The sequence below is a fragment of the Poecilia formosa genome, unplaced genomic scaffold (assembly GCF_000485575.1).
Source record: "Poecilia formosa unplaced genomic scaffold, Poecilia_formosa-5.1.2 Scaffold141, whole genome shotgun sequence".
Classification (NCBI taxonomy): Eukaryota; Metazoa; Chordata; class Actinopteri; order Cyprinodontiformes; family Poeciliidae; genus Poecilia; species Poecilia formosa.
In genome coordinates this window covers 60,175-86,801 of record NW_006800080.1, presented here as the reverse complement: position 1 = coordinate 86,801, position 26,627 = coordinate 60,175, and the positions used below count along the sequence as shown (strand labels likewise).

Below are 26,627 nucleotides of genomic sequence, written 5' to 3'. Positions count from 1 at the left end.
CTTTAACTGACACTAAGTCCTTTTCCAAACACATACATGTTTCTGAAGGTAGGAATAATGTGAGGTTTCTCTCTGAGAGAGAGAGAGAAAAAATAAATTTATTCTGTCAGCACAGGAAAGCAGCCCAGCATGGATTTGTGTCAAAACTGAAGCCTTAACTAAAGACAAGTTTGAAAGGGAAGTTTATTTTGCGCCGTGCAAAAAGAAAAAAAAAAAATCATCACACAGAATGTGGATGTCAACTGAGAGCATGGCTCTCGTGGGGAATCCAAAACTTTGGTTTAAGTAAACACACACACACACACACACAAAATAAAAAAATGCACAGACTGTTCACTTCATATCGGTTTGTTATGGACCTATGAAATTAGCTTTCAACAAATACGTAATTGCTCAGTCATTCAGCCACCCGGCTGATCCCACAGCCTTAAAGCCAGCATAGCTTCTCTTTATGCGCGACTCTCTCCGACATTTCCTTGGCTTCAAAAATACATCCTTTTAAAACTCGAGTTCTGGTGTAAAATGGGAATTACAAGCACACTGCATGTCACCTAAACTGAAAACATTAGACCATCAGGGAAAATCATGAGCCAAAGAATTACAGATAAAAAGGAAACTTATTGTTTAAGACCGAGGGGTTAAGAAGAATCCCAAAAGTGGTATGCAAATACAATAGAGTCACCATCTAACAAATACATTGACTCTCAATTAAATATTTATATCTTGTTTTTTTTTTATTAAGTTGTAACAGAAACATTTCGTTAATACAATATAACTCGATTTATTGAGTGCACAAATAATTAAATGAGTAAATTACGTGTGAAGCCTTGACTTATTATGTGTTAAGATTGAATATGATTATTTTAATATATGTATTCAATTATCTTATGCATCCTTTTCTGCTGTCCATCATAAAATATATATTGCTTTGACCTTATAGTAGTGGTGGCCTTCATGCAATGTCAATAACTGCATTACTAATTATACTACAAGTGTCATGCATTGAGGCTCTTTTGCCAGTAATCTTCTGTGATGAAGCAGAAAATGTTTTAGAAAGGCATATAGATGTTTGGAAAAAGAAATAACTGCTAAATTGTTTTATTACTATGCTTTAGCCATCATTCCAACATTCACCAACATTCCTGTACTTTGCATGTTTTTGTCCGATCCGTAACTGTAAAGGACACAGACAAAGAAGGAGAAGACATGCAGCAAAGGTCCCAACATCGGGCCTTGAAACCTAAACTGTGGCTTTGAAGACTTATACTCTCTGCATACGGGGCACCGATCGGGATTTTTTAGTGATGGAATGATGACAGATGTCAAAGCGAATATGCATTATATGCATTATAAGTTATGAAAACTCACTCCGAAACATTTAGGAAAGATGTAACTGTAACAAACTTTTGTGCAGGCATTAAAAACATTACAGAAGGTGGATGGATAATTTCTGCCTGTTTTTCATTCCTTTTTTTTTTTTTGCTTGTTTTTCTGATCCCACATGAGCTATACTGTCCCACACGACTACCAGTGCCACTGCCCTATGCACCGTGCTGGGATACGTTTCTGTAAGCTCCCTGATGATCAACAAGAATACGCATGAAAGGAATGCAGAAGAAGGCTTCATCTGGATGCACAATGGTTCTTAATGTTGAGCATAAATTGGCTTGCAAAGTCTCTTCTAACCCAGGGTAATTTTGTGATAATCCACCGATAATTTTGTGTACTTAGAGTCTGTTCAGTGCATCTCAGAGAAGCATTCACAACACACAGAGCTGCAGCATATCTGCCTCTCAAAAACTTAAAATCTCTTAGACACACCAGGGAAGGAGAAATGACTTTCTAGGGGATTTACAGGAAATAATTTGTTCTCTTTTCTTTGCCAGTTTCTGAAGCTGATGGTTCAGTTAATTAATTTGATGAATTTAACTTAAATTCAAGCAATATAAGTGAAACAGGAAGTAGGGAATTTTCAACAAGGAAGGAATCCATGGCACCCTGACATTTATTTCATGTTTCATCCAAAAAGAGTTGCATATTAAGCAGGGGGATTTTCCCCTGCTTAATATGCAAATCTAAATAGTAGATTTTACCCTGGTAATGTGATCTTGAACAGGAGAAGAATTGCCCCAGAGAACTACTCTTGTTCCTGGAAAAGGTTCCTGCAGTAGAAATGCATCTACATCAGGAATAGATCAAGGTCCTTGTTCAATATTTAGATGCTTAAAGATTAGTACCAAAAGAGTTGTTGAAACATTTAAACTTCTAGATTAACATTTTAATTGATTAGTTAAAATAAAAACTATACAACAGTATTATACATAAGGTAATTGGAGCGTGAAAATACTCAAAGGCTAAACCAGGTCACAGCAGAGAAGGAAAAAACAGCAGGCTTTTCTGAATTTGGTATGGATGACTCCAGGCTTCTCAGCTGTGCCTGAAAATGAGTTATGGTCACAGTGAGAAACTCTGACTGTACCCACCACCCACATAGCCTTACCATACTGTTAGATTCACTTCTTTGTTATTCCTGTTTGCTTGCATTTTTAATGAGCTATAAAAAGGAGTTGATCGTGTACACCAGGACATGTTTTTAAGAAAGCACTTGTAGTTTACGAATGCTACCCCCATCTTAATGTGCTCAACAGCTTTTGCAGATTTTAAAAACTGAAAGAACAGAAAGAACCAAAGAACTGCTCTCAATATGCATGAGGCATTTTGATTATGGTCCAAGTATTCTTATCCAAGTGTTTGTCTATTATGAGATTGGGATATCTAAAGTCAAGATGGCCAGTTGGTTTGCTGCAGCCAGCCAACTGGCCATCTTGACTGGTACCAGCCAGTTTGATTGGTTCCAGAAGAACCAGAAGAAGAACCAATCAAACTGGTTCATGTTCATGTTCAAACTGGTTCATGTTCATGTTCAAACTGGTTCATGTTCATGTACATGTATCAATTCTCTTCCACTTCACAATTATGCTCTTCTCTGTGGGGGGTTATCACATACAGTTCCCCCCAAAATATCTGGAAAACTTGGGTTGTAAGATGGTAACATGTTAAAAGGCTTAAGAGTAAGAAACTAAACCAGCAAGCATAAACACCATTGTTTCAAAAGTTGTGTTTCTTTATCTGTTCATCAATTCTTGCCATAAACAGAAAACCATTTTAGTGAGTGTGTTTGATTGTTGTTTTGTTTTTAGTATTGGTTTTGCTGAAAGTGTTGCTTTGACGACGACAATGAGTCACCATGGAAAAAGGGCATCAAGCAATAAACTCTGGACTCACTAAATAACTTTGAACTCACTAGAGTTATTGGGCTCGGTGAGTATGTTAAAAATCAAGTAATTGTACATAGCTGTTGGCTTATGTACAATAAATATTATATTATCTTATAATAATTCCGTACACTGATCTACAGGTCATCATGAACTAGTCATCTTTCAGCACCTAAAGGTCAAACCGCAAGTAAACATTTATGACATTTACATATGACATTGACTATCCTGTGCAAATATAGGTGAGACAATCGCCTTTTTCTAAAGAGCTGCAATTTTGTTCATAAATGAATCGTCCCTCTGACATTTTTTTTAACTGATGTGAATCTTCACGGAGGTCTGTAGGGTTCTAGAGTAGTCTGGGTTTGGTGATTTGGACATGAACTCTTGGGTAAAACTGACAGGTCTATTACTCTTCTCCTCCACAGCAGACAGATATACACCCTTCAGCCAGTAATTGTGGCCTCTTTAACAAGCCTCACAATATCCTTGTTGCAAAAAAACATACATTTATGTGCACACACACATAAATACACAACCTCAAAGGAAGATTTATGAGCTTCAAAGCCAGGAGGTGGAGAGAACCACCTTCACCAGACGTGTTGACCAGAGGATGAGAGTTTAAAAGACCACAGGGAGGTGGACAGCACTGTAAGTACTGTCTGACACTAAGGACATTACAGAAAAATCCCCCAGTAGACTAACAATGGATGCGATTAGATTTACTAAAAACACTTAATCATGAACAAAGTGTGATTGTGTAAAAGCTAGAAGTGATCCAGAAAAATCAGATTCATAAGATCCTGGCAAGAAAATGGATTTTCATTGGGCATGGTTTAGTTAAAAAAAATAATTTAGATTTCCAAATCCCTGTAAATGAAAGGAATCCAATAGCTGTCAAAACATTTGGATGTCATCTGTAGGTTTTTTTTTTTTTTTTCAACTGTGAAAGCATAGCAATTAAAATCCTTTGTGGAATCCTAGATTAAAATAATGTCAGTAATGACTTTAGTGCTTAGAAAATACTGAAATCATAATATTCAAATCTTTTAGTTCTCAAACTGTGACACAAGTACTCAAGGTGGTGTTTGGGTTAATCAGAATACGTAAATCTCATTAAATAAAATTTGAATTTCAGACTTCAAAACAAACTTTACAAATTAAGCAAAAAACTATGCTGATTTTTTTTTAATTCAAAATTATTTGTGGTAGAACCCATCCATTGTGACTCACAGAAAAAAATGACAATTACAGCACATGAATGAGTCAGTTTCCTAAAGAAAACATATTCTTCCTCCATTGCAAATAAAGAGCTGCAGAACACAATGGAGATGATTGTTGTAGAGGACATCCGCCTTTAACAACTGGAGTCCTGCTTTTTATGCACTCTGCATTTAGAGATAACATCTGCTGTCATTTCACAAAACAGCTGAAACACTGAGTGATGACCTCTCCCCTGCCTCGCTAATTACCTGAGCGTATGCTAAGCTGACAAGTAAAAGCACACAGTCAGTGTCTCTTTTGTTGATGGAGAGGGACTGGCATAGGTTGAGACCACTAAACTTGAGTGACCTACAACTGAACTTGGACTGGTGAGAAACGAACAAGTTGTCCAATTAGGCCGTCGGCATCTTACTACAGGCCTGTTTCTGCAAAGGTTATCTAGCCGCACAACAATTAGCCCAGAGGAGCATCAAACATGCAAAGACTTGCAAAACGTAGCTCTATCAAGACTTGTCTCCATGCCTGCTGGATTACATGTCGACTTTCAAAATGATATTTATTAAGGACAACTTACCAACTTATAAATGAATCACAGCATTGCTAGCAGACGTGTGTCTGCTCTTCGGGAATCTTTTCTAAAATACCAACATGATGCAGTTGCTCTCTCGCAAACAAGTTTTAACGTTTTATTCCTGTATGTCATGACAGTGGGGCGTTCCTCAAGTTCTGTATTCTCCATACTCTGCAGTGGTGTGCCTTCACGTGCTACCTTTTTAAAGTTGTGCAGAACATAGAGTTCCTTTGGTGCATGCACAATCTGGACCGACAGGCCCGTACAGAAAATTAATAATTAGTCTGCTACCGTTCGTACACTTTATTCGTTCTCTTCTGTTCTTTAGTCTTTTTCTTCTCCTGCATATACAGTTACATATCATATGTTCACCAGGATATCATCACTCTCTTAGTGAAGGTTATAGTGAAAAATACATGTCTATGAGGGGAATATGGTCGTCCATCTGAGTTGAAAATATTGGTCAAAGGAGCTAGTGACTTTTTTGGACAGACATGGAGATTCCTTTCCTAGATGCGTTGGATTATTAATTGAAGCAGTGCACTTTGTTATTAATTTTTGATTAAGCACATTATCGTTATTGGCTTTAGGAAGAAAACATATGTAAATGGCACCATTTGTCTTTTTTTTTCAGAGCAGAAAAATGTGAATCTCGGTCATTGTACTTGTCACTTCTTAAAACTGCTTGGAAGAAATGTTTCATGGGCTGTTATATTAGTTACAATATTGTCATCCAGTTGTATAGACTCTCACTATCTTTGATACCCACGGCTGATGAATATATGTGAAGTCTGAGATGTTAAAGTTCCTGGAGAGTTGTGGAGTTGGTTGTTTACAGACTGAGCACATAAAATATTTGAAATACTTCAGCGAAGTGTGGGGGCTTCTGCCGGCGAGTACGTACGAAACATCCTCAGAATGTTTGCTCAAGGCGTCAAAACACAATATGCATTGCTCAATGTTAACCCACACTGTTTGCTTTAGAAATCATCCGTGTCCGGTATCAGGACTTAAAATACACCTGAGCCTGTTCATCACATGCCCAAGGAAACCATGGAGCCCCTGGGTGTGCTATGCTGCAAATTGTGCATGTTAAATTAAAAAAAACATAAAATAAACATCACACCATGAGGTGCTTAATAGCCTGTTTTTCTGAAATATGATCTCTTGAATATGATTTACAGCATTTCTTTGCTATTGATCATAGATCTTCAAAAGCTCCATTTGTTACCAACCTGTCTAGAAGAACTTGTCAGAGCTACTGCATCCGTCTGATTTATATTCGCTCTGTATGACAGCACATTTAGAAAGTCATTTCAAAAGAACCTATAAGTGCATTCATGACCAAACTGTTTTCATTGACACACCAAAAACAAACAGGCAGAGCCAGTTTCTAAGTGATAAAAAGTTAATATGCAGCAGAGCAGCTCTTAAAAGAGTGAGGCAACTCAAAGATGCATTTCCTTGTACGGATAGCTAAAAAAATAAATAAAGAAGGTTTCAAATGGCGGTTAACTGGAGCATAATAACAACAAGTCAAATTTAAACGACAGCTGTTTTATTCAGTGCATTTAAATACATAAACACACACTTGCATATACCAAAAATAATTTTATGGAGACCTAAAAAAAAAAGAAAAAAAAAAGAAAAAAATCAACAACACATCTTACCAGACAAGCATAATTTACATCTGAAAATACTGCACTTTTCATATGAACAAAGACAAATAAAAAATAAACTCCTGTATTCCAAATAGTGACTCCATAAACTGGTGAGTATTCGACAAGAGAGAGATTGATGGACACAGAGAAGTCACTAAGGGGCAACTGAAGACAGCGTTATGTTAATGCAGGTCTAACATACCGATTGGGGTACTCATGCAAAGCCTTCAGGCTGAAAATGTCTCTGAGATTTTAAATGTTCAACATTTGCTGTGTATTTATGGCTCAGGCTGTGATTTATACCCTCAATGAATCATGACAGCTTAAGAGTCTTAGTGCCCTCGTAACTGAAAATCATCCTGACTCCCTTAGAAAAAGTACAGTTCAGGGGCTGACGGAAACATTTATACATAATAAGTATATTAATCCAATTCAAAACAGCAGATAAAAATATGGTTTACATACATACATAAATTGGATTTTTTTTTCTTTTTTAGCTTTAAAATAAAAATATAAAAGAAAACTTTACTGGCAGTTAATAAACATATTTGAGGCTCAAAGCTGTACAGTATAACTTAAACCTGCAGACTGAGGTTTCATTTGCTTTACCTGTAAAAATCTGTCTCCAGGTTTTGGCACTTGATTGAAAAAATATACTGTCTTTGACGGTTATATTACCAAACAATTAAAAGCTTTCCTCTGAAACCAACAAGGCACATATTAACAGTTTTTGGCAGTTGGTTATTAATACAAAGACACATAGACTTAGTATTGTAAGGCAGTGTTGGATATCTGACAGCTTTGTGAGCTGAGAGGTGTGTGCAAGCTAGTTGAGCATTTGATATAGTCATCATGTTGCGATAAAAGCTTGACTGACCTGTTTTGGGTTTGACAAAATTACCCTCCTTTATAATATGGACCGAAACGGCTGTAAGATTATCAGTCCAATCAGTGTGTATTAGTGTTATGTTGTTCTATAATACATTTTCCAGTACACTAAAACATACATGGGTGCATTGGTACTGACTGGACACCATCAAAGTGCATCCAGTCATCCTGCTAAAGCAAACGACTCTATACACCAAACAAGCTTTGTACACTGATCCTGAGGCACTATTTGTTTTCAGGTTGGCATTAGTCTTTGGTTGGTTTGTTCTCGCTTAGCTGGCTAAGTGAGTTTCTGACATTGGGAGTGGCTGCTGCTCCTGCTCCAATCCCTCGATTGCTCCGCTCGGACTGTGAGTTTCTGAACTGAGATCCTGAGGCTCATCGGATGCCTTCCTCATCTGTTCCTCTTCCTCCATCTTCAGTCTTCGCTCTTCAGCCTCTATTTCCTCCGTGGTAGGAATGGAGTTCTTCTTTGGTCTTCCCTTGGGCTTGGTCGGGGCCTCGTGACCTCCTTTGAGCACCTAGAAAAACACACAGACAGCATTAGTGGAGGGCTCCGGTAATAAATGGCAGCAGGAGTCAAAGGCAATGCTTGCTATTATAGTAATTAAGATAAGACATATTGCTGCTTGCTTGGCCTTGTGCGCTCATTCATCTTTAACGATTTCAGGTCTTTTTTTGTTCCCCGTGTTGTTGACCCTTCTACAAAAGTGTTTGCTCTTACCACAATCATCATCAGTCAAGGCTTAGCCTTTCCACACCTTCTCTTCCTGCCATATGGCTACCTATGACATGCATGCTGCTCACATTATGAAAATGACCATATTTATACTAAAAATAGATGCATTGCCTAACACCAAATGATCCTCTTTATTAATCTAATTGGATTGCATGTCACATTGCTGAAAATGTGTGCTGTTTTTATTGTAGCTTAGGTCAACAGCGCTCCAACATTGTTTCCAGCACATCTGATTTTATAAGATTAACAAATATCAAAATACAATAAAACCAGACAGTGACACCATGTCAACACATCCTGTCCTTATGCAGTAGCTGAGAAAACTCGTACATCCATCATCCTGATGCACAATCAAAGTGACTTTCAGGGTCAGCATCATTAGGAGTATAATGTCATACTCGTAATGATGAAAATAAATATTTGTTGAATCACAATTATTTTAGCAGTCTACTGGGAAAAAATTCAAAATGTTCATTGATTGTGCTAGGACATGCAAGTCTTACCATTTTCTTCCATTTCATACGTCTGTTTTGGTACCATGTTTTCACTTGAAGCTGTGTGAGACCCAGGGACTGAGCCAGGTCCAATCTGAAAAAAAAAACAAAAACAAAACAATTAAAACTAAGTTAAATGCACATCAGTCTGATATTTATTGTACTTTTTGGACTTCTTAGGCAGAAAAAAATAAGCTAAAAAAATTATGATAAACTGGGCAAAAAAAAAAAATTGTAGATTTCAGAAAAAACAGCTTAACATCATAATGGTATGGTTAAATATTTCAGTATATATAGAAGTTGCATTTTTTTTCTAACCCAAAGAAATATTGCTGGGTCTTTTCCTTAGCCCAAATTTAACTTCCTGTTTTGTTGGATCACTCCTTATAGACTGTACAGTGTAAGAGCTCACAAAAACACTTGTTTTTTTGTTAGTGTTGAGCCTAAAAATCTTTAGTTATTCAACACAGTACAAACTACAAACAAAATACATATCCTAATGCTTGTACTGAGAGTAGAATTCCATTCAGACGTATGGTTATGGCTGTTCAGAATGCATCCACCACATGTGGTGATGCATGACAAATTGTCATGTGTAACGCAAAACCTCAGGAAGGGACAGATATAGTTAACAAGGAGACCCTGTGTTACAGGAGAAGAAAGGTTGTCAATTTTTAAGTGGGATTTCCTCTTTCCTGTTCCTCAAAAAGGCATTTAACAGTCAGATGAAAGGTTTTTGAATATCCTCAGGGAAGTCACCCAACTTTTACTTGATGGTGAAAGTGGAAACCGAGTCATGAAAAAAAGGAGCTGGCGTAATTTAAAAAGCAGCACCAAAGGAAGAAAAGAAAATGTTTTAAATTCATTAAACTATTTGTATTAAACCATACATAAAGAATGTCTATCAAACATGGTTTTCAAACATAAACCAACGTACAGCATGTCAATAACTGGAGGTAAAATACAAGCAATAGAAGATGAAGGAAAATATTTCTTCAGTTAGTTATTGAAGGACTGAAGCCATGCACTCAGAAACGATGTTAGTTACTCCTCTCAGGCAACTTCAAGGATTCTGTTTTGTTCCATTTGCACGATTTTCACAAAGTGCAAAATACGTTAATGAAAATATTGACAATGGGGATGATGACAGGGTTGATGAGTAAAACCCTAATTAACATAATCTAACGATTCATAAAATCATTAAGGGTGCGATGACAGGTAATTAAGTCTTTTTATGAATATTTTTGATTTTGGTTACACTTGCCCTCACACATAGCTTGAGCTTATGACCGCAGAGGCTCCATGCCAAGAAAACAGAGGAAAAAAGCGAATGTATCTTTAGATCACAACAAACCCAAGCATGGAGCATGCCACACCTTTGATGTGGTGTTTGAAAAGGGGATTTTCTCTGCTGATGTTTTTGCTCCATCTGGGTATTTAATTAACTCCCAACACTGTGTTAGAGTCGGATATTTTGACAGAACACTAAAGTTTGGCATGGCCATTCACACGGATGGCTGGTTTGATCACTGAGCTGTGCTCTGCCTCGGGGCTTCTGCTTTAAGATGAGGTGTGGCATCCCTCCAGCAGCTACAGGCAAGTCAATGTGTGATATGTTCAATAATACATTGCAGGAGCTTTACTCAAAGAGAGGATGTGTGTGGAAAAACAGATAGCACACTTGCCATTTCCAAATTATGCAAATCTGTTTTTGGAAAGGATGTGGTCCGCCACATCACTGAAAATAACTTGCGACCCCTGCCTGAACAGAGCTACGTTGCTGTTAGCATTCTATTTTCATATTAATGCGCATGACCATTTAGTGTCACCTCAGCTTTTTGCATTTTTATTTGCTTTTATGAACCACTGATTAGAACCATGTATGTGAAATAAATAAAATTGTTGGATTCGGGGTGCACTAAAATGGCTTGAAATTCTTTCTGTGCAGGTGCAGGAAAGCTTTTTTACAACATTTATGGCTTAATCCCATTCGTGATTAAAATGGAAAAGTAGCCTGCAGGCTAAATATAAATGTGAAGTGCATAATGTTACTGGAAAATATGCTCTAACCTCATGTCAGTCTTCTGTTCCACAGCAAGGAACAGAAGACACACATATTAACATATAGATTACTTCACCTCTCTGTCCAAAACTAAATACCCTTAATGTACACCTGCACAAGTTAAATGATTGGCAGTAAATCTGTGTAAAACATCACTGTTTGCTTGTGTTGGCCGCTGTCCCTCCTTTTTGCGAACAAGGAAGTGGAGCTTTCTTGCTGTTAAGGTGCTCAGGGTTAAAACGTTAACTCTTGTCCCAACTAGAATACTGAGGTAATGCTCTGGCTCCGGCGGATTCATATTAAATGAGACAACCCCCACAGGACAAATCACAAATTATGTTGTTAAGTTAACTACAGCTTGATAAGTGCATTTACGGCTTTGTGAAAGTCCTTGAGCGAGCGTGCCTGTTGAAAACTTTTGAAAATGCGCTCTCGATCAAATAAAGTACACAGGTTGTCAAAATGTTTGCAAAGAGTGATATTTATATTGCTTTGGTATCAAGCACATTAGGCTCGTTTAATACCTGTAGATCACTTTCAAATTGCCTTTTTATTTGAGTCCCTTTTTTCCTCATCTTTGGGCAAACAATCTTTTTGGTAGCTTTGAGGTATATTCAGAATAAATCATTTCTAGGCTGTTAGTTAATTATAAAAAAAAATGGTACTAGACATCAACACTAATCTGACGATTTATGTGATAAACTTTACCAACCTATCGGGTGTGGACAAGTATTTCTGCTTCTGGAACTTCTTCTCGAGCCCCATCAGCTGCAGCTCAGTGAAGATGGTGCGGCTGCGGCGGGGCTTCTTCAGGCGGGGCGTGCTGCTCTCTGTCTCCGATTCGCTGCTGATGCTGAGGGGCGTCTGGCTGGGTGAGGGTTCAGACCCTCGCGGGAGCTGCGGGGACATGAGGGGCAGGTGCGAGGATACCGCGCCCGGGGAGGACGGCTGCGGCAGGTGGGGCTGCACATTGGGCGGCTGCCGCGTGATCACCGAGAGCAGCGGGTAGGAACGCAGTGACGACGAACCTGGAGCGGCACAGACATTGAGGGAGTTCAAAAACACATGGGGAAAACGTGAATTTCAAGTTCAGCAATTACATGAAACATCTGATAACTGGAACTTTTTAGCTGCTCCCCCCCTCGGTCACCTTTTGATAGTGCCAATATTGACTGGCTGTAATTTCTCAGACAGCTTCATTGTGTCACTGCATGGAGTACTTTGGAATTGACCTCTTGTACGCAGAGGGTCGCGATCCCATGACGCAGGCGCTGTTTTACAAAGGTTGTTAAAAATGAAATAGTTTCCTAACCACAAAATGAACATATTTGCAGAATACTATATGTTTGTTACAAGAGCTAAAATAGGATTTTAAATTAAAGCTTTCGTGCATTTACATTTTCCCCTGTTTTGGATAATCTCCAGCTCTGTACAAAGTTCCATACAATTAACCTATAGCTCTATAAATGAGACCAGATGAACTGCAGACGCCAGAATCAATAAAAGGCAACATTTGTCTGGAGCCAAGGCAGAAGGGATGGAGACCTGAAGGTTGCAGGGTAAAATTCGCATTAGCTTTTTCATGTGTTTTTTGTCACATAGGACAAACTAGGAAATCTAAGAAAAATAGAGTACTACATAAAACGTAAAAGTTGGATGTGTTGATCCCTCCTGACACACACAGTGTCCGTTGAAGACCTGGACTTTGTGTTCTATCGTTGGTTTTTCTCACTTGCAGCGCTTCTAAAGAGTTTTCTCTCTCTCAACTCAGAGAAAGAAAAAATCTTTTAAGAAAAACAAAATAAAAAAAGCATTTCTTAAGAAGTGATCCATGAGTGGAGAGGTTTGCCGCCATCATTTGTTTCAGAAATTCAGAGTAAATTCTACTTAAGGTACTTGTCAGTAACGAGAAAGAAAATGACTGCATGCAGGTAGCCACAGTTACCCTGCTTACAGAGAAACACACACACACACACATACATCAGACACTGCCTTAGGCTCATCATGACATCATGGTAAAGCGCTGAGGTCACCACTAACCCTTCAATGTTAGATTGCTGGTTTGCAACAAGCCTGAACAGGAAGCCGCCTTTTCACGCCTTGTCTATTCTTGCATGATGTTTCTGCCTTCCCATTTATGTTGTCACTCTTTCTCTCTCCATAAGTCAAATCCATGTTTATGTTACTAATAAATCATCTGACTAAAACGTTTGCACTCATTTGTAAGGGAGAAAATTTTAACACTGACATTTAGCGAACTGTAATTCATAGAATGGAAGGCTCCACGTTGACTCGTGTTAGAGGAGGAAGAAGAGCTGCGCTTAGTGTTTTTATTTTTTTTTTCATCCTCGCAGTTCAGGAGAAATCTCCTGTCAGTAAAGAGCTCGAGGATGCCTCTGGACTACCCCACCCCACCCACCCCATCACAAGAACACTGAGAGCACAGGGAGAAATGTCAGTCCTCGTGGTGACTTTCCACTGACGGCAAGGCCAGCTCAGTGACATGCTGCTGACAAGCGTTGGTGTCCTGTCAATAGTCTACAAATAAACTGTTTGAGGAGCTGCAGGAACGCAACTCAGCCCCCTGCAAAGGCACATGGATCCTTCTGATAATCACAGTTGGAATGCAAGAACTGGAACAAGCGCTTATAGTAACCATTACCGAAGGCTGCTAATTATAGCTTGGGAAGAGCAGCTAGTTAAGCATTACTATGAAAGCCAGGTGCGTCTTCATTTAAAAAAAGATTGCTTGTAATGTTGTTATTCAGAAGATCTAGTAGTTAGCAATGATGTGAAAATGATAGGCTGCTCACCTAAAAATGGTCCTTTCTTCAACACACTCTGCACACAGGTCCAACGGAAATCAGCCTGTAGCATAAACCACTTTCAGATCTGATTAATTGCTCGTTTCTTTTTAGGCAGGGAAAGATCTGATGGCAACAATAAATGGTCTAATGGCAGGGAGCTGACAGCCTGTCAAACATTATCCTCAACTGAAGATGGAAGAGTGTGTCTTTGTGTGTGTGAGCACATACTCGCCTACATGTTGACATGGGCGTTATCGGCCTCCTCTAGTCAACTTTATCCCTAATGGGTGGGTTTATTGTCTGTGGCGGATTAAGCCTTAAGATGGGATGAAACCTCTTTTTTGCTCTCTTGGGCTCCGTGTAAGCTCCGTCCAAGCCAGCTATGTGCTGTGCTCTGTGCACTCCTGCTCTTTATGTATATTTGTCATTATGCTGTCAGGTGAGATTACACGCAGTTGATCTTAAGCTCTCTCACCTCTGCCAGAAAACACCACTAAGCACTCTCTGCCCTGGCTCCTGCTGATAGATGGGCCTCCAAATGAAATATCATAACCTGCCAATAGATTGTTTGCTGTTAAGGCTCCAGGTCAGGCCTTAATGTCTCTGATTCATAGGCAGCTACAGGGGAAGTGGAGAACTTTGGGGCATATAGGGTCCTGGGGTCTCCAAGAGAACTTGGAACCATGCAGCAGGTTGACAAATGCGCATACAAGGAGCAATGTAGATAGTTTGAAAATGACATCAACAGAGATCTAAAAATACAGTTTTTGTCATCAAAAATTGTATTTTTGATGACAAATACAATTGTCATCAAAAGAGCCAGAGAATATTTTTTTTCTCTTACAAAAATACAACGATTTAAAGAATAGTGCAAAAACAAATTAAAACTATTGTCACCAGATGACAAAAATAGAAGTAAAAAGCTGGGATCCACACAGAAAAAAACCCGAGTTCATTGACTTTAGTAAATAGTATCGATTGGGCATAGATCCAGAAGCATTTTCATTCTGTCTCACTGGCCTTTTTTCTTAGGAATATAATTTAGATTAGATATGATGAACATCAGTCAGGGGAAATATTCCAGCTACAAGCTTTTTAATCTCATCTTTGATCCAAAAGTGTACTCAGACCGTCCCCAAGCCATTACGAATGCTAATGTGGATCCAAATGGTAATGGGAATAATAATCAGCTTTAACGATTTTGGTACCGATTTGTTTACGTTCCTTCAAGAAGTTCTGTATTTGATTGATGTCATGCTGTATTCTGCTGGTATCTCTTCACATCCAGTGTAATGCGCAGGAAGCACTCTCTACGAAGGGCATCAACAAACCAGACGACTTCATCCTCTTTCTACGATGCACATTGCTTTTTATGCAGTAATTCATAACTTACTTTAAATCATCTTTCATATTCAGTCAAAGTTTGTGTTGCAGAGTGATCTGCAAATATATGTTCTCAACATACAGATCAGAGTTTTTATTTGCGGCAGTGTAAATTACAAATAAAACCTTCTAATGAATAATTGAGAATGGATCAAATAGAGAAAAGCACAATTGGCCATACTGTGATCACATTAGCCCTTTTTAGCAATACTTCTTTTTGTTAACTAATGCCATCTGTGGTGTTTGAGTTGGATTTAAGCGGAAGAATGTTTTCAGTTAAATAATTAAAAATAAAGAGAAAAACCAATTTAAAAACTGCTAGGTTGTTTCATTACTGCACGTAACATGATTTGCACTGATTTTGAAAAGCAAGTCTGGCCCCCGTATTTCAAGATAATTTAAGCATTTCTGCTGCTGTGTCAATAGCTTGAAAACAAATAAAAATAAACAACTTTTCTTGAATTCACTATAAACTTATGCAGAAAAAATTGAGAGGAAAATAAAGAGTTTCTTGCCTGACTATTTTAGCCCTGTGCCAGTCAGTCCAATGAGCTTTTATGTTATGAAGTGACTAATGCAATCAGGCAAAATACATTGCTATTAAATAGTCCGTTTTTTTCAAAGTGGGTTTGGCACGGAGTATACAAAAGTGGGGTTAGAGGCAATTTAGCTTTGAGTAGATCACAGTCAGGTTTTATGAATAGAACAGAATAGAAGAACAAAAATAGCCTTCATTGTCCCACGGGGGTTTGGGGGTGGGGAATTCAGGTATAACAGCAGCAACTCGAGTGAAGCCTGTGGGTGACTTTATAAGCAAATGTTTTTGCTTACAAAGTAGACCTGTGTGTGTTAAGAGACAAGGGAAGGAAGACACTGTACCTCACAGAGGATCGCTAGATTGATAGGTGAGAAACACGTTATGGACGATGCAAAACTTCTCTTGTTATCAACTTCTGTGGACAACATTACTGGCATGACTGTCTTTCAGCGGCCTCCGCTGGCAGCAGGATGAAATAACATCTTCTTTTCTTTTTTTTTCTAATGAAGAAGTCAACTTTTCCTGTCATGCAGAGGCCATTCACCTCTCTTTGGTCCCGAAGGGTGCTAAAAAGGTTACGAGCTTCTATATCGAGCATTAGGAGCCATTGATGCTGGGGACTATACTGTGTCTCACGCCCCTGCAGCTACAAATAAGCGGTGCGCAGAGTGTTCTGATATGTGGCGGCGGGTTACTTTATACATCTGAAAAGAGGGGGTGCCGAAGCCCAGTCAGTCACAGTGCCCTCAAGCATTACCAAGCTATATCAGAGGGATGAGGGAATTACTGCTCCCTATTTATATTCAGCCACAGCGCTGTCATCATCAGATTGCTGGAGCTATTATTTCAGACTTTAGAGCAATTATGTTAATGAATAGTAAAAAAAATAAAAAGGCTGCGTTTATTTGCATTTCCTAAACAATATTCAATAAAATTCTATCTATCTATCTATCTATCTATCTATCTATCTATCTATCTATCTATCTATCTATCTATCTGAATTAATGTTTTAAAGGATACATTATCAGACAAAAAACAACAACAACAACATAAGACTAACAAAGAATTTTATCTGATTTCATTCAAGTGTCAGTGCACTGCAGGTGCTTCTCACACTGACTTGCACGTTTCCTGCGAACATCTTTGCATCGAGTCACGTACGCAACATATCAGCGTCCAACAGCAGACCATCCATCTATGCGTAAAATGTCCAAAACTCATTACGGAAGGCCTTTGAGCTTGACACAACAGTCACACTAATCAAAGCAAAAACAATCCGGTAGTCCAAAGGTTACAGAGTTTGGAGTTCAGATTTTTTTTTTCTTGACCTGCGCTCTCTGTTTCTGTCTCATTGCCTCCTTAGATGACTTTTTTTTTTTTTTCAGTTGCGCCGCTTATCAGTTTGGCCATCTATCATTTGCGCTCAACAAAAGCCCTCAAGCATCACTGACGCTGTCTGACTCTACCGCTTGACTTTGATTTACAGCGCTTAACGCTTTGTGGAGATAAGTGAGGAGTGAGGAAATCTCTGGGGAAGAGTTTAAGAAAAACAATAAATTATCCGTGAAAATTGTTAGTTCTGCAATAAAACAATTATGCAAGCGCATAATTGTGAAATAATGAATTTAGTAAATGATGCATATAATCGGTTAAATGAAATAAAAAATCTAATTTGTAGATACAGCCGTACGCGCAAAAGAATAGTGAAAAAAAAAAAGATAAAATCAAAACACCTCAATTAATTTTGTTAGGCCAGCGGTACAATCACCAACAACCACTTCATTGCATTTTGATCCAATTTCATCTGTCTCATTCAGACAAAATTGAACGAGATAATCCACGCGAGGCACAAATTGTATAACATTAGTTTGCAATAAATTGGAACTATAAAAATGTAAGATATGAAATTTCATGCTTTAAGAAAACATTATTTGCAGTCGAATAATTACTGGGCGTACGGCGTTTTACCTGAGCATGAATGAAGAGGCTTTGGTCGAACGATGAGAGAAGGACACATGGAGTACAGAGAAAGTTTCTCAAAGTAATCACAAGTTTCTCTAGAGAGGATCTCGTCGATCATGAAAGTCTTGTAGCGCCTCCTGGCCGCCTTCAGCTGCCCGGGGGAGGAGAGCCTCAGCTCGGCTTGACAGTGCATGGTGTGTCCCCTGTGCGCTCTCTTCGCTGGTACACAACTTAATCTGTCTAAGTATGTTTGAGCCTGTAGGTTTAAACGTCGGGAAGAAATGCGAGTACCGAAGTTCATGCGTTTAGAGAAGTCATTATCTTTGTCTGAAAATGCGGCTTTTGCTCTTCTTCCCCGAATGTGTGGCGGCGAAGATCCGCAGCCTTCAACTTGAGCTGCGCAGGGCGCCTCGGTGGTAATGCGCTGCGCTCACACCCTCTGCTATATAAACCATCCGTGTACTCATCTCAGTGCTCCTATTCTCTCTCTCTTCTTTCTATCTCTCTCTCTCTCTCTCTCTCTCTCTCTCTATCTATCTCTCTTACACATACATATACAAGGACACATCCCAAACACTTCCACCTCCCTCTGTACACATACACTAGACAATATAGAGTGCATTACAACTTAAGCACGAATAATATTTCCTATAAGCCGATGTTTTTGACAGCGTGGTCGAAAGTAAAACATTCAAAGGTGAAGGAAATATAAGGTATTTTCAATAAACGTGAGTTTCCAGAAACCTGCCACTTCTAATAAAAGCGTTGTTTGTCTTGTTCCAAGTCTGATTATATAACACAAATAATTAATTAGTCTATTGTTTTAAATTATGGAATATATCATTTATAAATGAGTTAAATCAGGCCAGTTTTCTAGTATCCACATGTGAAAATATTGTTACGTTTTGACTGTTTTCTTGTGACTCTTTTATTTCATTTATTCTTTCTTTATTTCTTTCTTTCTTTATTTCTTTCTGTCTTTCGTTCCCCGTTATTATGCACTTATTAAAAACATTCGTTGAAAACTAATGTTAGCCAATAATAAAGTTAAAATAAGATTTATATTATTATTATTACTGTTTGCGTTATTTTTCTAATTGCCACTTGACTTGATTCACTACCACTTTAACCTACTTCCCAATGATCTCACCACGGAAATTGCCGGCAGGTGTAATTTATTATCAATCAGTAACTGCGCGCTTATCTGAACGAACCCGAATTTATCTTCCTTAAACCTTCAAAATATTTCCTTTTTCCATTTTCCTTTTTTTTCTTTTAAAGTAGGCTATACTAAATAATTTGTATATTATATTTTTTTATTCCCCGAAGTCAAATATCTATTACACTTCTAATAATAACAACAAGAATAACTATAACAATAGTAGAAATTATGATAATAAAATAATAATATTAATAATAATCATCATAATCATCATCGTCGTCATCATTTTATGCGTAAGCCTAAAAATGTGTCTAGACTTGTCCGACAGGAGAAACATATCTCACTCAAATTACCGGTAAAGATGCTTGTAGATCTGGCGGCTTTGTCTTGAGAGGACAAAATATTGCTTGATCAAAACGACTTAATACATAATTAATGGCACGAGTCCTTAAGATAAAGTGAAATAAAAAAATGCTAATATATTTTGCATGCTCGCGAAATATATATATTCCGTTGTGATATATACGGCAGTTTTATTTTTTTTTTATTTATTTATTTTTTCCACATGAGTATTTTGGTCAGTAATTCAAGCTCAATTATCTGTGACAATGCATTAACCCCTTGGTACAGGAAGCACCGTTTGCAGGAATCCTGTCACTTGTTATCTGCGTTGCGGGGCTCCTGCAAGGCAGTGAGCGGATAGCTTTCCGGGGGTGTTTAGAAGTGGGATCATTTCAGGAGCCACGCTTCTATTCAGGTCCGAACAGCAGCGGCTGCCGAGTGGCCCCCTAATCTTATTCAGCCTTTCCAGGGCTGGAGACGCCATGTAGATCAACCAATTAGAAGAGTTATGCCACAGTCAGAAGCGTAATATGGATCTTCCTGGTAGGCCTACCGACACCGGTGAGAGGATACTCTCTATTGGAGCGATTTGGGAGTATCAGGATGCAATCGGATACTACAGCAGATTAGAAGGAAGATAGAGAGCTTGGTTCAAAGGCTGAAAAATACAACACACCCTTTTGGAGTGCTGAAAGGGTATTATTTGTTTTTTTTTTTTTTTAATGAAAGTTTTAATATCTAGACGGTAAAATGAAAACTGTCGGGCAGACATGGCTCAGATTTGATTATCAGTTAGTTTTAAGCAAGAGGTCTGAGGCAAAAGGCAGATTGCAACATGAAGCCCCATGTTTCCAAGTGTTGCTAAATTTGGGATGGGAGTGAAGCCAAACATTTTCTCCAACCGTAAACGCCCAAAACCTGTGCCATTTTTTTTTTTATTTAAAGCGTGTTGAGAAAAGTGGATGGGACACTGCTTAGCGAGAAATAAACCTGGCACTAACTCCGTGTTGTCAAGTTGAAAGAATGGGAGTCTGATTCACGTTAAGACTTGAAAGCTTCATAAATAGAAAGGTCAAACGTTGGAGCTGATCATGTAACTAGGTTATATTTAACATCTTAATTGATTCAATAAATGGATGTGTGTGGCGCCACCTGTAGATTACTTCAGAACCCGCTGTACAAGCATATTAGTTACACTTGGTCCATTTATAGGTGCAGATAAGGCCATGTGTGCGTGCATTACAGCGTGTAAGCGTCAACATACAATATCCTCTTTATACACCATGAGCTGTAAATAGCCTTTATGAACAACAACAAAGACTCAAAGGCATGTGTTGAAGGCAGATGAATAACAATACAGCAGTCAAGTGAAAAGAGCTTTATAGAGAAAATGTTCACTTTAAAACATGTTTTACAGATTGGAGTTTAAAAAAATAAAACCCACATAAAAGTAAAATAAAGCCCCTTTTGCTGGAAAGAGCAGAGTTGATCTAAAAATTAAAAAAGTTGGTGCCCTGTGTTTGTTTCAATGTTGCTGGTGGATTTTATAGCTAAAGTTGATGTTCTTTTCAGCAGAAGTACCTGAAAATTTGTTTACATTGTTAGGAGCACCATTTAAGCACAATTGCATAACACAAATCTGGAAAGTATCAAACGTTTTTGAAGTCGTCGTTTTATCTTTTCATCATTCAAGATTCACTGCCAGTCATGTTGTAACTGCGTCGGCAACATTGCAACCACTTTCAGAATATTCAGAACAGCTGAGAACAAAACTGTCACATCAAAGAAAAATGTTTACATTTAAAAAGACCTTTAAAAAGAGGCCTTAAAGGCATGACTTAATAAATCCTCAAATTGGTGAGATCATTTACAAACGACCTGAGTATATACACAATGATTTTTAACCTAATTCAGATTTTCTTAAAAGAAATGTCCTCAAAAAATGTGAAGAACTGATTTTTTTTTTCTTTTTTTTTCTTCCACATAGTTGTAACTCAGTAACGTCGCCACCTGTGAGCATACTCCTTGAGGCCACGATTGCCAGCCCATTCATCACGACCGTTTCCACCTCGGCTGTCGTGGTGACGGTTGCCACTACTCCTGTCATTCTGGTGGTGGTAGTTCTCCCGGCTGTGGCTGTGCTGCTGGTGACGACCGGAGCCGTGCTCATCCCAGTGGCGCTGGCTTCTCCCGCCGCTGTTCATCTGGGATCGATCATGCCTGTAGTGATCGCCGTCCTGCTGCCTCAACTCCTCTCTGCCAGAATTTCCAACAGCGGGCGACTGCCGCTGGAAAGATTTGGAAAAAGCGCCGTTAAGCTGCTCGAGCTGCTGCATATGGTGCTGCTGCCACATGTTGTTCCTCTGTGGATGTAGAAAAAGACAGGTAGCGAGGCGTTGAGTTTTTTTCTTTGTTGATTGTTTTTTGAGTTTTTACTTTGTAGGCCGAGAAATAGTGTTACCATGACGTGCTTCGGGAGATTGTCAGGCGATGAAAATGACCTCTGCAGTTGGTGTGGAGGTGTGTATGGAGGAGAACTAAAGTGGACTGGCATCCTTTAAAGGGAATAAAAAAATAAATTGAAAAATGTCACATTTATTAAAATGTTTCTACCAAAACCCTTGTTTCTCATATTTTCATTTACATCGATACCACTATTAAACAGAAAAGATTTCAGTAGTGCACAAACACAAGATTTACATGAAAGATATTTAGAACAAACTTTAGCTTCTTTATACAGAAAAGAACAACATTTGCCCTTAAGAGCAAGACGTTGGTGAGTGTTTGTGCATTTGATTGGGTGAAGTTCAGTTTGGTCCTCACATATATCTTCAATGGGTTATTCCTTTAAACTAATCAATACACAGGATGAAAGCTTCACAATTTACACAACATGCCACAGAATCAGTGTCTGTACACTGCTTCTGTTTTCATCGCACTTTTGTAGCACACAAAAAACTTATTTGCTGCAAGTTCTGTGCTAGAAGTAGGGGTTTTGAATGAAACTGAAATTAAAATATCACCATTTATGAATCACAGAACATGGGGTTAACTTTTAAGAATTTTTTTTTCTAAACTTATAAGGTCCACCAAAGACCATACTGTTTCTAAGAATTTGGTTAACGGGGGAAAGAAACACATTGACAAGTGGTAAGGGGGCGGGGGGGGGACAGAAAAAAAAATCAAGGGAAAACTTCCTAATTAATCAGTACTTGTCGTATAATGTCTGTTGATATTTACTGAGAAAAATTTAAAATATGTGCATGTATTTTCCCCAATGACAGAAAGTAGATGGTTTAAATAGCAGAAAAAGAAGAAATGTATTATTTTAGCCTACTAAGTTTTTTTTTTATCATAAATGTTTCCAGAATTATTGCTGAAAAACAGAATAAGTTGGAACAAATTAACCTGTAACTGGACTAAACGGAGTAACTAAAGCTAGTTAGTTACTTAAACTAGCTGTACTCTTTCAAAATAATAACAATAATAAAAAATAAATACACACTCTGCCAAGTACAGGGTACTGGTTGCATTGGTATGTATTTTTCAGTTAGTTAGCACAGCCACTAAATTTAGGTGCATTTTTGCACCTAACATATTTAAAAACAGGTCATTTTCATGACTTGCCATTCAAATTGATAGCAAAGTTAATAATATGGATAACAGTGAATCTGAACATCTGGTTTTACCTGAATTTTATTACATAAAACTGCAAATAAAATGGCAGTGTTAAGTATTGATTACAAATATTGATATTATTCATCTGTTGCAGACCAAACTGTGATTTCTTCCCCAGTAATAAATAGATAAGAGTGCATATTTTTGACTGTAAGCACATAAATGAGCCATTAAAAAAAAACAACAAAAAAAAAAACTCCAAAAAAATAAAAAATTCTACCCAGTCTTTATCAAAGGTACAACATAGGTAATAGAAGTGACTGAACACAAAGATAAAGGACGAAACTGCTCATTATGCATACTTGTCTGTGTGCTCATGTACTTATGACACATCAGCAGCGCTGGCTCAGTTACTGTTCCATTCTTAAGAGCGCAAAGAGGCAAGTATGATCAGCGGGCCTGGATATGCTCTTTCTTTGGCTATTCTATCAAGTTTCTGGACTTAATCCCAAAAGATATCACACACTGCACAGGCTAACCACCAGAAATAAAAGGCAAAAGTGAGTGCAGAAAGTTACTGTTTTTTAATCCACCATACATTTCCTGCAAAAACATTTTCGGATGTTTTTCAGTAGATCTCAAAACTCAAAGCAACTATGCAGTCCATTCATTTTAGAAAAAGAGAGATTAAAAGCAGAGTTTCTACATGTTTCACCAACTCAAACTGATGATTTGATGTTCATGTGAAGAGCAAACTTGTATTTATAATAGTACAATTTGTTTTATGCAAACGACTCTGCAGTACAGTTTAGATTTACAACCTGAGCACCAACCAAATATTCGGGCTGAAACTTGTCAAAACTGTTTCCTTGATGTTAGGGTAGGTCTTCTGTGGTGCGTTTTTAATAAGCCTACAATACATACAGCACAGTGAAAACTAAACAAAACAAGAATGCATGTTGTCCTTATTGTTGTGTTAATCTATTTATTAAAGTCTAAATAGATGAGTAGGTAGTTTATCCTGATGAAGAAAGAAAGAATGTAAGGTGCAGAAGTTAATTAGACTGAAACAAGCACAGCGCACTGGCCCTGCCCTGCTCCGCTCCCATCAATCACTCAGCCCAGAAGATTTGCTATTGACTCACCCCGTGGTTACAACATGTGACAAAATGGAACATGAAGACGACAAACAAAAGCTAAAAGTGAAAGACGTTACACGACTAAACCAACAGAATGCAAAGTCAGAGGCCTGGAAGTATTTTAAACTGGTTGTTGATCTCTACAAGACATGCACTGGCTTCACTGAGTGCACCAAATGTGTTGCTTTTCTCTCCTATGTCGGGTTTGCTTTGGGCTCGATCCTCTAATTGAAGTTAATTAGTAGGGTTGGATCAAGCTCGGACACAATTTCTATGGTCCTGGGCCGGGTCAGATTCTTTAGGCCCAGTCTAAACTTTACTCTGCAGGAGGAGACACTACAGTCCCCAGTGATCCTCTTAACCATCCTCGCCTCCATCTTTAAATCAGGAGTACTTGCTGATAATTTAACAACCAATGTATTAATTCCCTGTGTTTGTTAGGTGATAATCACGTATGCTTATTTTAATTAAAATTTTACTGGTAATAACTTGTAACCATTTGTGCAAAAATACTTGACATTTCTTTACCTGATGTCCTGTGTCGTCTTAACACTCTCATAAAAAAGATTAGAGGAGTGGGGGCATAATATACGGGGCAATTATGTATTCTTACCTTTGGCCATGAGGATTTGGGGTATTTGCAGGACTAGAATTCTGGGAATTTCCTGGACTGCTATGACTGCTACCTATGAAAAAAGTGGTTTTAAAAAATTAAAATGTTACATTCTAGGTTTATATTTTAAATTTATCCTAAAATGTTTTGTGCTGCTTTATACTTAATTAACAGGGGTTAAAAAAAAAATCTGCTTTTTGAAGCACATTCAGAAACTGTCTTTTCTTCTTACACAAATATAGTAAAAATTATTTATTTATACTTTTATTGCCACTGAATAATTCCAAAGTCATAAAAGAATATATTGCTTTTACTAACAAAACAATATATTTTGTCCAACCTTCTGTCTATATTTCTTTTTTTTTATATGTTTATGCGTGTCAGTACCAACAAAATATTATATTTTGCTAAACTTTGGTTATTAATTTGAGAAAAAAAGTTTTATTTACAGAACATTACTACTTACCATGCAACAAAAATCTGCATAAAAATCACGATAGCAGCACTCTCATTCAGTAGCAGCATTAATGCAATTGGTGAACATTGTTTCAAGCGTTCCTAGCCAAAATTGCATTCTCTACATTTTAAGAGGCATAAAAGCCTCCTCAGGAGAGAAGCTTTTAGGCCAAAATAGTAGTTATATTAATCTGTGTTATGGAGTATTAGTACACTAAAAATGTCAGATTAATCATATGTTTTAATGCACTCACGTTGACAAGCCTAAAATGTATCTATCTATGACAAAATATTAGCACTTCTGCTAGTTTCTATTCATTTCAGGGACCTTTGTGGATTTTTCATTCATTAATAAATGGGTACCAGCAATTTTGTCCATGAGTGTATGGTATATTGAATGATTAAAAATGTTACATTGCATTTTGTATCATTATTTCTACAATAAATGAAACTGATGTTTCTTCTCCAATTTAGCAAATAGAAATAATTTTCATAATTCTAACTGGTCTAAAACAGGACAAGTTTATTTCAGACAGCGAGAAAGGAAGCATTCTTACTATGTGAATGTACACAAATGTACATATTTTTATTCATATGCACAGACATATGTTCTGGTAATTTTGTAGCATTCCATGTATCCTCACATAACTACATAAATTAAACATATTGAAATGTAACTATTTCCGATTTTTATTAACTAACTTAAAACGTAAAACAATTTACTAAGTGAGTTGTTTAAACTTCATCTATTGATGCTGTAATTTAATGCAAATATCGATAAATTAATTCTAATTTGCTGTCGCATTATTTACAATGACTGAGATGTTAAACGAAGCTCATAAAAACAACTGATTTCTCACCCGTTCTGAACTGGACTTGGATCGTTTTCCCATACAGCGATGTCCCGTTTAGAAGTTGCATGGCATAAGGCACGGACACCTCATGTTTATAAACTGCAAAGCCAAAGGTTTTCTGTTTCCCATCCGAATCTTTAGGGATTTTAGTTCGGATGAGAGGTCCAGCCTGCAAACACAACCACTTTCTGTCACAAACAAGGACGCAAAAACATATAAATTACACGCTAACAGAATAGCTTTAGTGCACATAATAAAAATGTTATAAAAAAGAAGAAAACTTAAAGAAAGCTTAATATAATATCAGGTTCGTAAATTACAACTCTGGCCTGTCTGTCCTCAAACATTTTCTCGGGATTAGCATTAGCCTGCCGTTACAAACAAACAGGACATCTGCTAGCTTGTGGCTAACAACAGCAGCACCTGTAAAAACAGCTCGAACAGGAGTTCCTCCGTAACTCTGGTGTCTAAGTTTCTTATGAAGAGAGTGCGATCCGCTTCGTCTTCTATACCCATCGTATTTGAGGTGCTTGTGAAACTTTTTGGTAAAACAAACAAACACAGACACTAGCACGAAAAACACCGTGGCATTCAAAAGTAACCACCTCTGTTTTCTTCTTCCTGAGCCGTCTTCATTACGGAAGCGTTACTGCCACCAACTGGTAAGGAGTGTGGACAACATGACAAATCAAATCAAATCAAATCAAATCAAATAAAATAAAATAAAATAAAATAAAATAAACATTATTTAATTTATGTATTATTCATATTTTAAGCATTACTTGTTATTTGTTCAGTTTAGAGTTTCAAGTGTTACTTGTTAAAACTGATTTTAGATG

The 26,627-nt window shown here is 37.7% G+C and overlaps 2 protein-coding genes across 2 annotated transcripts; both read right to left on the bottom strand.

Annotated features, from left to right (window-relative positions):
* Positions 1 to 7,008: 7,008 nt before the first annotated feature.
* On the bottom strand, positions 7,009 to 18,064 carry barx2 (BARX homeobox 2). Its single transcript, XM_007562726.2, has 4 exons — positions 17,611 to 18,064; positions 11,627 to 11,942; positions 8,862 to 8,946; positions 7,009 to 8,140 (listed from the first exon to the last, which is right to left on the bottom strand). The coding sequence occupies exons 1-4, from the start codon at positions 17,903 to 17,905 to the stop codon at positions 7,892 to 7,894; spliced, it is 945 nt and encodes a 314-aa protein (XP_007562788.1). The 5' UTR covers positions 17,906 to 18,064; the 3' UTR covers positions 7,009 to 7,891.
* Positions 18,065 to 20,471: 2,407 nt separating this feature from the next.
* Positions 20,472 to 26,387, bottom strand: rbm7 (RNA binding motif protein 7). Its single transcript, XM_007562725.1, has 5 exons — positions 26,212 to 26,387; positions 25,795 to 25,957; positions 24,479 to 24,551; positions 21,570 to 21,663; positions 20,472 to 21,471 (listed from the first exon to the last, which is right to left on the bottom strand). Exons 1-5 carry the CDS (start codon positions 26,302 to 26,304, stop codon positions 21,103 to 21,105), a joined length of 792 nt encoding a protein of 263 aa, XP_007562787.1. The 5' UTR covers positions 26,305 to 26,387; the 3' UTR covers positions 20,472 to 21,102.
* Positions 26,388 to 26,627: the final 240 nt, after the last annotated feature.

What these genes read in the sequence shown, in the direction of transcription:
- rbm7 (XM_007562725.1), bottom strand. Translation starts at nt 26,304, where the DNA reads ATGGGTATAGAAGACGAAGCGGATCGCACTCTCTTCATAAGAAACTTA. An exon ending in TGTTCGAGCTGTTTTTACAG is followed by an intron (nt 25,958 to 26,211) that starts GTGCTGCTGTTG and finishes TTGTGTTTGCAG; the next exon opens with GCTGGACCTCTCATCCGAAC. An exon ending in CCAAATCCTCATGGCCAAAG is followed by an intron (nt 21,664 to 24,478) that starts GTAAGAATACAT and finishes TTCCCTTTAAAG; the next exon opens with GATGCCAGTCCACTTTAGTT.
- barx2 (XM_007562726.2), bottom strand. Translation starts at nt 17,905, where the DNA reads ATGAACTTCGGTACTCGCATTTCTTCCCGACGTTTAAACCTACAGGCT. An exon ending in GCCTCTTCATTCATGCTCAG is followed by an intron (nt 11,943 to 17,610) that starts GTAAAACGCCGT and finishes GTGCCGCTCCAG; the next exon opens with GTTCGTCGTCACTGCGTTCC. An exon ending in TACTTGTCCACACCCGATAG is followed by an intron (nt 8,947 to 11,626) that starts GTTGGTAAAGTT and finishes TTTTTTTTTCAG; the next exon opens with ATTGGACCTGGCTCAGTCCC.